The sequence below is a fragment of the Acromyrmex echinatior genome, chromosome 7, assembly GCF_024713525.1.
Source record: "Acromyrmex echinatior isolate Ae372 chromosome 7, ASM2471352v2, whole genome shotgun sequence".
In the NCBI taxonomy this organism is placed as follows: domain Eukaryota; kingdom Metazoa; phylum Arthropoda; class Insecta; order Hymenoptera; family Formicidae; genus Acromyrmex; species Acromyrmex echinatior.
Window position 1 is genome coordinate 15213728 of NC_141858.1, and position 13753 is coordinate 15227480.

General features: G+C 35.8%; 1 protein-coding gene across 1 annotated transcript in view; it reads right to left on the reverse strand.

Annotated features, from left to right (window-relative positions):
- LOC105154174 (uncharacterized) overlaps positions 1 to 13753 on the reverse strand; it is a 39018-nt gene that overhangs the window by 14373 nt on the left and 10892 nt on the right. Inside the window, exon 2 of the mRNA XM_011069520.2 lies at positions 1447 to 1664. Coding sequence (XP_011067822.1) covers positions 1447 to 1664 — 218 coding nt within the window. The remainder of the gene's footprint in view (positions 1 to 1446; positions 1665 to 13753) is intronic.

The window sequence follows — 13753 nt, forward strand, 5'->3', positions numbered from 1 at the left end:
GGGTTATTAATTTCCGTGATTTATTTTATTGTAGTTGTTGTTCTGTATTTATACTTTACAACACTGTATTTTGTTTATATTTTTGCCGTAACGTTTGATTAGAAGAGAGAAAGGTAAAACCAATACGCCAATTTAGATATACTGAATTTACACACATTTTTGTAACGTTTTTTTAATACTTTCATTATTCCCATTCATGAAATTTAATTTACTTGCTAAACATTGTGTAAATAATTAGATAAGTAGATAATTAAATGAGTTACAGATAGCTCAGTTGTTTTGAAAATAATACTTTGTATATTCTTGCATATCAATCAACAACATATCAATATGTCAACGTATCAACATGTCAATCAACATATCAATATGTTAGTAAACTTATAAAAATAATATTGGATTATTTCATTTTCCATTTTCCATTTTTCTTTTTTTTTTATTAATAATATTATTATTATTATTATAAAAAAGAGGGAAACGTATTTTTTTTCTTAAAATATTCACATCTATGTAAATATTTAAAAATGTTTTTTATATTCAGAAATGTTTTCTCTTTTAAATTTAATCATTATTTACTATTTTGGACTTAGTAAAAAATGAGAAAAAAATCGCAAAACTTAAATAGACTATATAAAGTTTGGTCCAAAAATTTTTCGCGCTGTATACGATGTTATTGACAAAATTTGCGTAGTAAATTACAAAATTTTGAGTAATTTGTAGGCAAAAAGTAAATAACTGTATACTTATTTACTCGATGATACTTATGACCTAATAACAAAGATAGAAATTAATAATATTATCCGTTACTTATTTATTAAATATAACTTAAATGACATTAAATCGTCGTTATAATGATAATATCTTACTATTTGGGTTATTAACATCTCTGTCATTATTAAATTGCTTGTCAATTTGACTTCTGATATTACATTATATTCCAGCTTTAATTTAGAATTATGTTTCACTCCGTTTCAAGACCTATAAATAATAATCGACGCAAACGCGGGCTCGAATTCGAAATTGAGATCCACAGATATTATATATTATAAGCATCAAGATCCGCTTTGACTGAATATAGCCTCTTTTACTTATTTACGTTTAAAAAAAAAACTTACATTTTCTTTCACGTTCGAGCATCACGTGGCTTATTCATCGTTAATCTCAATTAAACATTAAAGTGATTAAATAAATATTATGTCACTATAGAGATGCTTAAATTTGACAAAGGATCGATACTTTTATCCGTCTATTATTCTCGATAGCGTTTAAATATTTAAACTAATTATAGGTATGTAAAATACCCCAATTAACATAAACGTCAGAATATTATGCTCTATAAGAGGATAATTGTTGAAGACTGATTGTTCTCGCTATCGTGCGGAGAAGGTCAGAACTCCATTCGGCGCTATTCTAAGTATCCCTAGTAGGTATTCGCAAACTCGCACTCACGTTTACGTTTACGCCAGGCACCGGGAACGTTAACACCATGGGCGCGTCTCTGGGCGTATAGCGATAAAATTCGTGGCCGTCCTTGTACCACTTCACGGAGTACAATAGCTCTTTGTCCAAGTTAAAGTTGCACTGCATGCGCACCGTCTCATTCAGCACGACGTGCTCCGGTATCTGCAGGGACGTCATGCGTAGGGCGACGACGACGACGACGACGCCTGTAAAAGATTTCAGATTGCGGTTGCGGGAGGACGATTGCGCGGCGCGCAAGTGGACCCTATGGGATCTAGAAAGTCTCACCCCCATAGAGTTTCAACCCGCACAGCTGTAGTTGCAGCTGCGTGGGAAACTTTGCGAACTCACGTGGGACCACGACGAGGAGGGGGGAAGGGAGGAGAGAGAGAGAGAGAGAGAGAGAGAGAGAGAAAGACTTCTGTGAGCTTTTTGCTACGATCGCGAGTTACTTCGCTATTCCGAGTTACAATTTCAATCTTCAACATTGCACGCGACGCGCGATCAGTTGGATGATAATATTTGTATGCGTAATGAGTGCAGCAAAGTTTGCCGACAGTGAGTCACATGTGATTCATTGTAATGAGCGCTTTTTGAATCATACAATGTGATTCATACTCTCTTTGTACGCTTAATAAGAATAATATATACCCTCTGGAATCACTTGTGTTATTTAGAAATTAAAAGGCACAAGAATATCACATGTGAAAAGTGTATATCGGATTCATTTTCGTTATATATTTTCTTTGTATTTATCATTACTCTATTTATATTCCTACAAGATGTAGGAGACACAGCTGATGAATGAATTGAATCTAATAGAACCGAGTGTTCTTCCTAGACTCGTGATTGCATGTCGAAGAACTGAAAGCCGCCGTGACTTCGATATCGACTTCGGGGAATAATTGATAATCGAAGAACCACGTCGAAAGCGGGTTCACGTATGTTGTTTTAAAATTGCAATGGTCTTTGAGATGTTGGAATTTCCTTGACAATACAGTTCCTCGTACGTGTTTCTTAAGATGTCTTCTTTAAGCAAGACTTTGTTACACGAATGCACAGCACATATATTAAATAACTCACACTCGGAGAAGAAGACATAGATGGCAAATATAAAAGTGTATGCGAGTTTTATATGTAAGATTAATGTACATAGTTTAACTATGTACATACATAGTTAAATGATGAAAATTTTTTTCACCTTTTCAGGGAACTTAATTTTTTTATATTATTTAAATATTGAGATTTATCTTAGACTGGTAAGGCCTTTTCGTTACTTACTGTGTATTTACATTGTCTCACGATGACACTTTGTCAATTTTTTGAGTTGTGTCACTCTTTTGAAGTAAGGGAATAATATAAAACTTGTATAGGTACTGTTATAATTTTTTAAAATTATGAATAGATATTTTGAAAACATTTGAGTACCGTTCTGCTCCTAAACAAAACTTGTGAGATGGGATAAGGTGACCGTGAAAGCTCAATAATGGGTGTCATTTTTTTGCTGAGGATATTCAAAATTGAGCGACACAAATGATTCCCGTTTACACCGTGAGGATTAAAAAACGAAACACTGAATTTTTAGACCCGGTTTACTCAAATCTATTATCTATAGTATGATGTTTCCATCTCTCTCTAATATTTTTTAATATTGTTGATAGTGTAATTTATGTATGCGAACGATCCTCATTTGGTCTGTAACTGTCCAACTAGCAACATAGTACGTCATGTAAGTTTTCTTGTAATGCTTAATTATTATTTATTAAGTAATCACCCAAAAATTATTTTATCTAATAAGTCTGGAAATTTGATGATAATTGTGTGGATGAAGAAGTTGGTAATTAGTCTTATACACGTCGCGTTTCACTGTTAGATTGTAGATTGTATTAAAAACATCGATATTGAACGTAATGTACGTTAATAATTTTGTCGTAAGATAATCTCTATAGATAGATCTGATAATGGTCGTCTTTTAATGGTTTAATAAATTATTACACTGAAGAGGATCGAAACGTTTGGAATATTATATTGGATACACGTACATTATGGGTAATTATATTATAAAAATAGAATAAAGTCGAATACATCAACATCAAGTGGCTCTTATTGACATTTCTCATTTATTGATTTACTTTATCAAAGCCTATAATCTCTCTCTTGTTGAATAATTAGTTACAATAAATAACTTTAAAATAGTTTCTTCAACACATTATTAAAATTAATAACATTATAGTGTTAGAATGTACAATACATATATAATATAGTCGAATAAACTATTTTATAATTATTGCAATAATGTACATTAATTCTACATACAAAACTTGTATCACTTTTATAGTTGCTAACGTTGCCATTACTATTGTTTATCTCTTCTGTGAGTGCAGACTGGTGATCTTTCAGTCATAAACAGCAGCATCCTAGTTGAAAAGCGTACTGGTTTTTTTGTTTAATTGAAAAATTTTCCATTTCTAGATAGATATATCTTGCTCACGGCCGATTTTTCACGGATTTTAATTGAAAAGGAGTTTAATTTGAAGCACAATTGTCAAGATACATAGCGTCAGCAAATTGAAAGCTGGTAATAGTCTGGCTTTTGCGGGTCAATTTTTACAAAGAAAAAATCGACCGCGAGTTTTACGCGAAATTTTTTGGAGGGAGAAAATGTCCGGATCAGTCCGTGTGTACAAAGTTTGTTGCAACCGCGAATTGCAAACATCGAAGCGTTCCGTGCCGTAATTGTGGTCGAACGCAGTAATGAAGTAGAGCGCGCGAGATGCGTTTATCGAAATTCTTTTTGCACACGCACGTGCCTTTTAATCATGCTGAGCGCTTTTGTAAAATAATATGATCAGAGTGGAAAAAGGGGGACGAGTCATGATGCCTCGCCTTCATAAACACAACGTGATCATTAATTAGTTTTCCTCGTGTCATTAATTAGTTTTTCCTTCGCGCTGGGACAAACCGGGACTCGATGATTACGTTAATCGCGTCAATGTTTACCGTGTTTAAAATTCTGACGATGACGTATCTTAAATTAAGTCCGCTAATGAGTGGACCAGTGAATGGGGGATGAGATTGCCCGTTTATATTATCGGCTCTTATCGTGGCTATTCGTGCGCGCGTTGCGCACGCACGCACGCGTTGTCATTGATTCGATAAGCATCAGAGTCACGCAACGCGACGTATCACGCGTTCTGGCATCGCTATTAGAACCGCCTGAACACTCGCGAACGCGAACGCTCTTATTAAGGGTAATTAATTTTTTTTCTTTCACGTCTCGTTCAATGGTCCTCGTCAGGCACTCGTGTAATGCGTGTAACACCATATCCAGATCAAACGAACGAGCGCGATCAAACACGAACGGTTTGCTTTAACGTGAGCGATCGTACCTAGTGGTACCGTTTGCAACTCACATCGACACGAATTGTTTGAATTTTTTTTTTGCATTTCGGAGCAAATATTTCTTCAACGAGAATCAAATTTATGTCGAGATACATTCCGCTGAAAGCGGAAGCTGACAATGAAAATCGCGTGTTTTTAAAATAAAAATAAATCCTTTTTATCGTCATTATCTAAATATTTTAAATTAGTTGAATCAAATCATTGAATCAGATCATTGATAGATCGTTATTCTTTTTACAACTTGATCATTTGTAAATCGAAAGAATTACGAATGAGTCACTCGTACATATGTACATACATCAATATGTCCGATATGTTTGTTTCGTTTCGCGAACATGTGTACTTACTAGAGAGTGTTGGGAGAAAATCTGGAAAAATATCGGGAAAATCTCCCCACGTCTGACCGCATCGGGGTAAACCGGAGTCGAATTTCCAAGCGCACCAGGTGTAAGTTTCCCTGTTGCAATCTTGTCCCGCACCTGATACGCCTCACGATTTTTTGCTTCCATTGTGTCCTGACTGGCGGAAAAGATTGCGAGTCTTATTTATCGGTCATGACATTGTCAAGTTTGGGTAGCTAAAGGAACGTGCAATGAGGACCTTTTCTATCGTTTTCTCGCGTTTCTCTCACTATATCTCTCTTCTGCCTCCTGTTATGCTTTGTATCTCGAAGGCGTAAAGCGTGACAAGATTAACGAGATAAAGGGATCTGAAAAGGCGTTTTATTTCTCGCCATTTCGTTTATACCACGAGCGAGATGATGGTGTTAGGTGGCGGAATAGAATGCGACCGTATATTGTACACCGTGAACAAACTTTAGTATCGCGGATTTCTCGAATGTCTAAGAAGGCATTACGCATTAAATTTCAACAAGTAACGTTTAATTTCTTAATATCTTTGTTCAATTAAATCTTCTCAGACAATATTTGGAAATATGCACTAGCATGTATGAAACATTCAATTGAGAATCTCAAATGAGAATACACACATATATATATATATATATATATATATATATATATATATACACATATATATATGTAATATCTCCTGCAGTAATTCGATTATGTTTCATTTGTTATTCCTTTATTTTAACTCGGCACAAATGTAAAAATTCTCACTATTAATAAGTTACCTCGAATTAGTATTATTATGTAAAAGGATTTAATTAAAAGGTTTTTATAATTAAAACTTTCTGTTTGAAAAAGAATGAGATTAAAAAAAAATTAAAAGTCGAATTCTATAATTAAATGCCTTAACTTCCGCAATTAATAGACAATGTTGAAGGTATGGATAATGATAACGGAGCATTCGAGCATTGGTTCGCAATTATTATTTGAACTTCTTCCACGTATCTGTCAATATTTGCGCATTCTGTATATTGTTTACAAAGCTGTTTGCGAAAACAAAATATAGTATTGCGAAACACGACGACGGCAAGCTATTTTTGAAATAATAAAACGTAATGAGAAATGTTTTGAAAAACAGTATTACCATAATTTAATTTATTTGTCAAACGTCGATCCCTTTAATGATAATGAGCTCTCCGGTTAAGAGTCAGATCACGAATATAAAGATCACAAACGTGTCGCGCGATTACGTTATCGATGCGAGATATGCTTATTTTTTCTCTCTTTCCGCCATCGAGACAATTTCGAATCGCAGATCGAGCAATTACCAAGCGTATGAATATTTAATCGAGCCTTCGGTCACCGGTTGTGCTCAATGCAGCTCACTGTAGCTCACTGTATAATCCTGGACGTCAAAATATACACCCCGCCGCCCCGTGCGCGATCAGCAGAGGGTTAAAATGTTCGCACGCCTGCGACGAAGTGAATATTTATGGCTTGCGCGCGTATACACGGTCAAAGCATTGTTCTTCATTACTTTTGCGACATGAAATTCATGTCTGCTCATGAGAATTGTACATTAAGGACTTGGAGAAACCAGTGCAATCTTCTTTTTAATTAGTTAAGGGATACGGTTGTACACTTTACGCAAATTAATGGTCAGAATTATTTTTTCCTCCTCTCTCATAGTTTCCCCCGAATAGTCTGCAGAAAATCCGTAGTATTCGTTATTCCCTGTCGTCCGCAAATTGATACGGATGCGAGCCGCGGATAAGTTAAAAGAATACGAAGGACTGTCGGCAAGAAGAGATTTATTGGATCGACCATCTAGTCGTGTATTTTTTCGCCGGAGCGTGAAAAAATCGTTACTCAACGGAGCGTTACCTTCTCGAAATGGCTCAAGTTAAAGCACCGACGGATCCACGGGTATATACGGGAAGAAATATTGTAGGGAACTGTGTACCGCGAGAACTTACCGGTCCTTATTTCATAGCAAAGGCCAAGGTTGTAGTAGATTTTTCATGTACCCGTCGTTAGACACGAGTACCTCTAAATCTTCTCATAACTTGGTAATCTCAATATCAACCCTAATTTGATAGAGAATCCAGTATCTAGACATTTTTCCCGGACATTTTTTTCAATTACGCACCAAATCTCCAGCTTTTAAAGCAGCTTCTGATGATATTTTCATGATTTGCTAGGTTTCTTAATGAAACTTTGTAAACACATTTTATAAAATACTCTGTTACTTTACATCTTATTTCTAAGCATTTATAAATTTTTCATGAGCCATACATCCCACACCTATGAGGTACGGCAAAAATGCAAAGGTTTTAAAAAGTCATTTTTTTTTAATATAAAAATTAATGTTGCGTGTTTCTAATTCTTTTTTTTAGCAGTAGATAGTATAAAGTTTTTATTGGCACAGTACATTTACCTTAAATATAATTAATAATACTGCTAAACAAAGTTTTTGATAGGTGTGACATATATGTATATACATCGGAGTTATCCTAAAGTTGCGAGTTGCCGAAAAATAATTTTAAACAGAAATTTATAATAAATAAATTTTTTTAATAGACAAATATATATAGACAAGTATATCAGTTGGAAGAAATATTAATTAAAAATTTTGTGCTAGATACTGATGGAAACAATATTCTCGTAGAAATTAAATACAAGTCTTTGATTGAGAAAAACTTTTGTTTTTGCCTTCTGTCGACCAGCTTTGAGAAATAAAAAAATGTAAAAGAAAAAGTTTCTTTTTCAGTTTCGGTGAAATATATAATCATAAATTGAAAAACATTATACATGCAAATTGTATTCATATTTTATTCTTTATATTATGAAATTTCCGTAAATAAAGAATATACTGAAATTTTTGAGTGGTAATGTACATAATCTTATTCCGCGGATTTGAACCTTCAAAATGAAAAAAAAAAAATGGTTCAATTACGTTAACTTTAGGCAAAGATACATTAATTTAAAGTTTTGTCAGGTAAATTAGTCCCATGAATACCAGTTAAGAAAATTTCGGAGCAAATACCAATTAGGGTTAAGTTGCGAATTCAAATTCCATTAAAATAAGATGAGCTCTTATGAGATATCAGTAAAAAAAAAAGTTTAAAGTTTAAAGCAAAATTGATTAAAAAAATCTCATTGTTGACACGAGTGTTTAAAATTTAATTTGCTTACTTTAAAGCACATAGTCTTTCGACACACCCCCTAAATTGCTCTTATTAAGTATAATATATAAATAGAGACGGATATCTGATCGTGTCGTCCGATCGCGTGTCCGATCGTGTTTCACTTTCTCCTGTGCCTTTCGTACCACGATCTTGTCGAGATCGTGTTCGGGTCGCATTTGAAAATCACTTTGTAGATATCGCTCGCGCCGGATGGCGCGATGAGTGAAAAAGGGGTTGGTGGGAAATAAAAACCGCTCACGAATGTCCGATCGAGCATAGCCGATAAAATGCCTTGCGAGATAAATTAGCCCGCGCCCGTATAAATATTCCTTTCAACTGGCGGAAATAAGCTGCTGCGATAAATTCAATACCGGTGGCCCCCAGTGCTATTCCCGATGCTGCCGCCGTTGTTGCTGCTGCCGCTGCTGCTGTTGCTGCTGTTGCTGCTGCTCCTTGAACCCGATAATTGATCCTCGCCGTATGTTGCCTTGTTATTTTCCTAAAGCACCGCGAGCCGATAACGCGGAGTGAAATATGCGCGATGGCCTCGGTCGATTTTACCGGTTAATATCTGCACCCCTGAATTTAAATCTTTACGCTCGATGCGAAATGATAGAGCGAAAAATGAGAAGTCGGCTATCGCGCGTCGGTGACACAGAAACATTTTTGCGTATAATAATAACGGACGGATGGATGTATGTACGTGACGCTATGCTAATTGTCGTCGTGACCGGTGAAATATCGCGATGTCAAAATAATACGCTCGCGCGTTGATACGTCGTGCGACTTCAACAGAGACGCTCCTCCTGCCGTTTGACAATTTTTTTTATTTCTCAACGGGTAGAGCAATTATACACTATTGTTGATTCGCTATATTCAATAGCTTTTATTTAACTCTCGAATGCGTCACGTTGTTGATTGGCAACAAAGTGATTAAATATATAGAAAAAAAATAGCTGGCGGAGTGAAATATAGATGTATAGCCACGAAAGTGAAATGGTATAACAATAAACTGAATAGATGGCTGTTCATCTTTTGTGTTACAAATAGCTGATTGTTTCGAATTGTTTACGTCACTTGTTGGCTCGCTGTTACACAGTTCTTCATAACGGTTCCGTGCGGTTTTTTTTCGTATTTGTCATCCAGGAACAGACATTTTGTAGTCATATAAATGTATATACGTACGCGAAATACAGTTCTATTTTTCCCCCAATTTGCTTTATGTTTAATTAATTTTAGACTACTGATAGCCGTGGATTTCCGCGCCTAATTTTCCGCGCGCAGACCGAAAGAGTAAACAATTTCTAAAATTACCCTGTTCGTTCGATCGGGGTGAAACGATTGCGAACCGGTAGCAATCGCGAAGTCGATTGAATTGTTAATCTCTTAGAGTTCCAAAATCGATTTCCGTCTGCCGTGGACCTTAAGCACCCGATGACTCGTTTATTTTTCGCTGCTATTGAATCGAGAACTAACGAATCTCTTTGAGACGGAGGGACGTTTTATACAGACGTTAGCCCGCTGCTCGGGCAAAATTTCGATATTAATGCGAAAGCACGAGACGCGGTTAGAACCTCCTCCGTCGTTATCTCGCGTAAGACGCTCCATATTCAGTCGACCGTAACTTGAAAGATTTCAACGTGCCGCGAAACGAAATCACCGCGTAGAAATAAACAGCGTTTCCTCTTAAATTCGGCATTCGGGCGTACATATCTAGGCGTACTTAGAATCTCTAGAAATAGAGATTTGGTCTGAAGCAAAATGGCAAAATTAACGTCGCAAACTGCGTGCATGAACAAATATTATAATAATTTGTACGTTGATTTTATCCAATGTCAATATTTGTCACTTAACTGATATAAACCGACAAGACCATACATTACAATTTTAATTAATCGAAATAGGAGAAATTGAGAAAAGGCCAAATGTACACTGAGAAATAAATGACATTCTATTCTTTTTTAAAATAATTTGATTTGTTAAAAGTTTAAAATTTACTTACTATGCAAAAAATTCGACTAGTTGTGCCCTCGGTCGTTTTAATAGTAGTGAAAAAGGTTTTTCCTCAATTTCCATCAAATTTAGAACGAATATTATAAATTAAAAATAGGCAAAAAAATTGCCCAGGTAGCATAAAACATTCAAAAAGGAATTCTTTTTAAATCCCAGTATTAATATATTCATCTTCCGTTCTGAAACGAAAATTCTGACGCCTAGCAAATAAGCATCTAAAAATGTCTTCTAAACACATAATGTTCTAATCCGAAAGGTATCCGTCCGTAATTCTTAGGATTTATTTTTTGAAATACTTTTGATATTTTAGCGGACTGCCATTAGATGGCATCGTTTCTCGCATGTAAAATGTGATCAAGCTCTTTACATAAACAAATTTATATAATTCAGGCATGTCATAATTATTTGTACGCATGTTTGGTTTTCACACGCATTTAGTGCGAGACATAATTATATTTTTATACTAATGAAGCTAATGAATGTAACAATACTTTGTGAAATATTTTGATCTTGCAGAATAATAGAATTGTTTCAAAGATTACGGATGGACATTTTTAGAACTATGGATTTAAATGTCCAGTGAATGTATGTAGGACATAATGAGGCTCATTTGACAGGATGTCCTAAATAAATCTCTAGGTTTTAACAGGTAGTCTCTCGATATCCCGACTAACAATAGGATGTCCTTGTGCTATTAGGACATTGAATATTCACTGAGGAAAACTTCTGGTTGGAAATAAACGAAAGTTGCGATCATTATATCAATTCTAGAATTCTTCATCTCAATTAGAATATTATAATAAATTCAATAATAAACGATTTATTTTTATTATGTAGGACCATATAATATAAACGCATAATAATTAAAAAATAATGCCTATATCGGTCAAAACTGGATTTTATGTAAACTTTAAATAATTTCATATAAATTTATATATCACACACTTTTATAGTTTCTCCAATTGCGCACCGAATTGATTTTTTGATTTAGAAACGTAAGTAAACTACTATAATAATATCACAAAGTTAAGGCAATTTAATAATTGATGTTTAATTTTAAGAAAGATCATTTTAAGAAGATTTTAATATAATGAAAATCTTTAAATAAATTTATTATTGAAAAATATTATTACTTGTAAGAAATTCAATCAGAAAGTTCTGATTGGTCCATTTTCAGCTAGAATTTCAATTAATACAAGCAGACTCTTTTTCGAATAAAATGCTCCGCTGACAAGAATAGAGATCTTCTAATAAGAGTCTAAAGCCATGCACAGTTGTGTGTGCACAGTTTTTAGTTTTAGCAAAATCACATGAGACAGGACATACATTCATTATTTCTTTTTCTTTTTCTTTCAGTTCTATCTTTTTGTTGTCTCTCTCTCTCTCTCTCTCACAAAAGTTATTAAAACATGGCAGAATCAAAACTGACTGTTTTATGTCTAATCTTATTAAGTCTTGTGCCCACGATGCTAGAAATCTGTCCGTGATTTCAAAAGAAGAAAGAATTGATCAATAGTATTGGTCATGTGATCAAATTGTTCAAATGTGATTTATTAATTCTGTCTCTGCTCGAAATCTCGAAGCGATTTCTAATATCATGAACACAAGGCTTTATCTATAAAAGATCTCTAGGTTCTACCATATATTGCTTCAGAGCTAATGAAAAATTGAACAAGATTGTTCAGACTCTTACTCGAGGGGCTCTAGGGACGTGATATTCATAGTTCGTTATTATTTCAAGATCATTTTAAGTAATATCTCAAGATGCTAATATACGACTCTTTAGATTATATACAATATAATTTTAAGATGTTGTAAATCAATCAGAGAGCCATATTAGCATCTTAAGACATTACTTATTACGTAAGATTATTCTTAAAATAAGAAGCGATTACGAAGGTCTAAGTATGCTTGTGCGAATGAAAATCCGCCATTCCTGATTCATCTTCCTGGCTATCCATCTCTTCTACATACGAGGGAAAAAGAACCCACGATGTACGTTACACGATTTTATTTACGCGGCCTCATATCACGCAAGATACACGTCCCGCAAAGGTGAGAGGCGGGTGAGGGTCGACCGCGCTTGTCCTAAGACGCAAACAAATCTCCGGAGCTTTCTCGCGCATGTAAATACAAAACCGTCGTACGCGTTAAGCCGCTCGGGCACGCGCAGGAAATAAATTGGATAAAAGCGGGCGACGATTGTCGCGGCTTCTCCCAACGAGGATGTCGCGCACGACGTGTGTGCGTGGCGTGCGTGTACGTATCAGTATATATATATATGTGTGTGTGTGTGTGTGTGTGTGTATATAATATAAGAGCGTTATCACGATTTTCGTCCCACGATATTACTTCGCACTCTGTAAATTTGCCCCGCTCGCGCTAATGAAACATTTACCATTACCGGCTTGTATCTTTTTAGCCCATCGAGAGCGACGGCGCGGCGACGCGACGCGACGCGACGCGACGCTTTCGCCCACGTCGACCGGCGAGACGTGACGCGGCGCGTTTGTTAGCACGTGCTCGTGACGGACGCGGACACGGTCGATTTAATTAAACGCGATTGGGGAGGCGTGTATAGGAGGACAAGGAGGATCACGCGAGACAGAGAGAAACGACGTTACGACGAAGACGATGCGGCGAGGACGCGGTATCGGTCGGATGCGGAGCGAGATATTTATTCACGTCCGTCAACGCGTGCGCTGAATCCATTCGAATGCGCCCAAAAATCGTGGAGCATTCGCGCGCGTGATTTAGCACTGTAAATCAGCCTGTAATGCGAGGATTAATCCCGCTGCTGAATGTATTGTCGGCGAGAGATTATAAATTTGTTCGCGCGCAGCGCGGAGCGGGTGTTAATCCGTAACTGTATCTCCGGAGACTTCCAGATTTTAGGAAATCCCGCCATTGCGTGATTCTCAAAATAGACGATGGAATGTACATGTATATAATATATATATATATACACACACACACACACACACACACGTTGCGAGTTATGTTTATTTAAATGAGTTTTAGGGTAGGTGCATAGCGCTAATTCACGCCGCTGATAATCGGTCACGTTTATTAAATAGTCATTTCAAATCTATATTAGGACGATTCGCGTATATGCATTTATCTCGCGGGAAAATGAGTCACAAGAGCGGAAATTATTTAAATAGTCGATCCGCCAAAATCGAGATGCACTCCTGAACCTGTATCCATGGCCATGATGTTTCAACGTAGGCGTGGAATATTTGTAATTGAAATGCATATGCCGCATTAGTTCCATTATTAAACACATTATATGTTATTAGTTTATTCGAGCGTGTGATTGTTTTAATATCTAGCGTGTAGGTG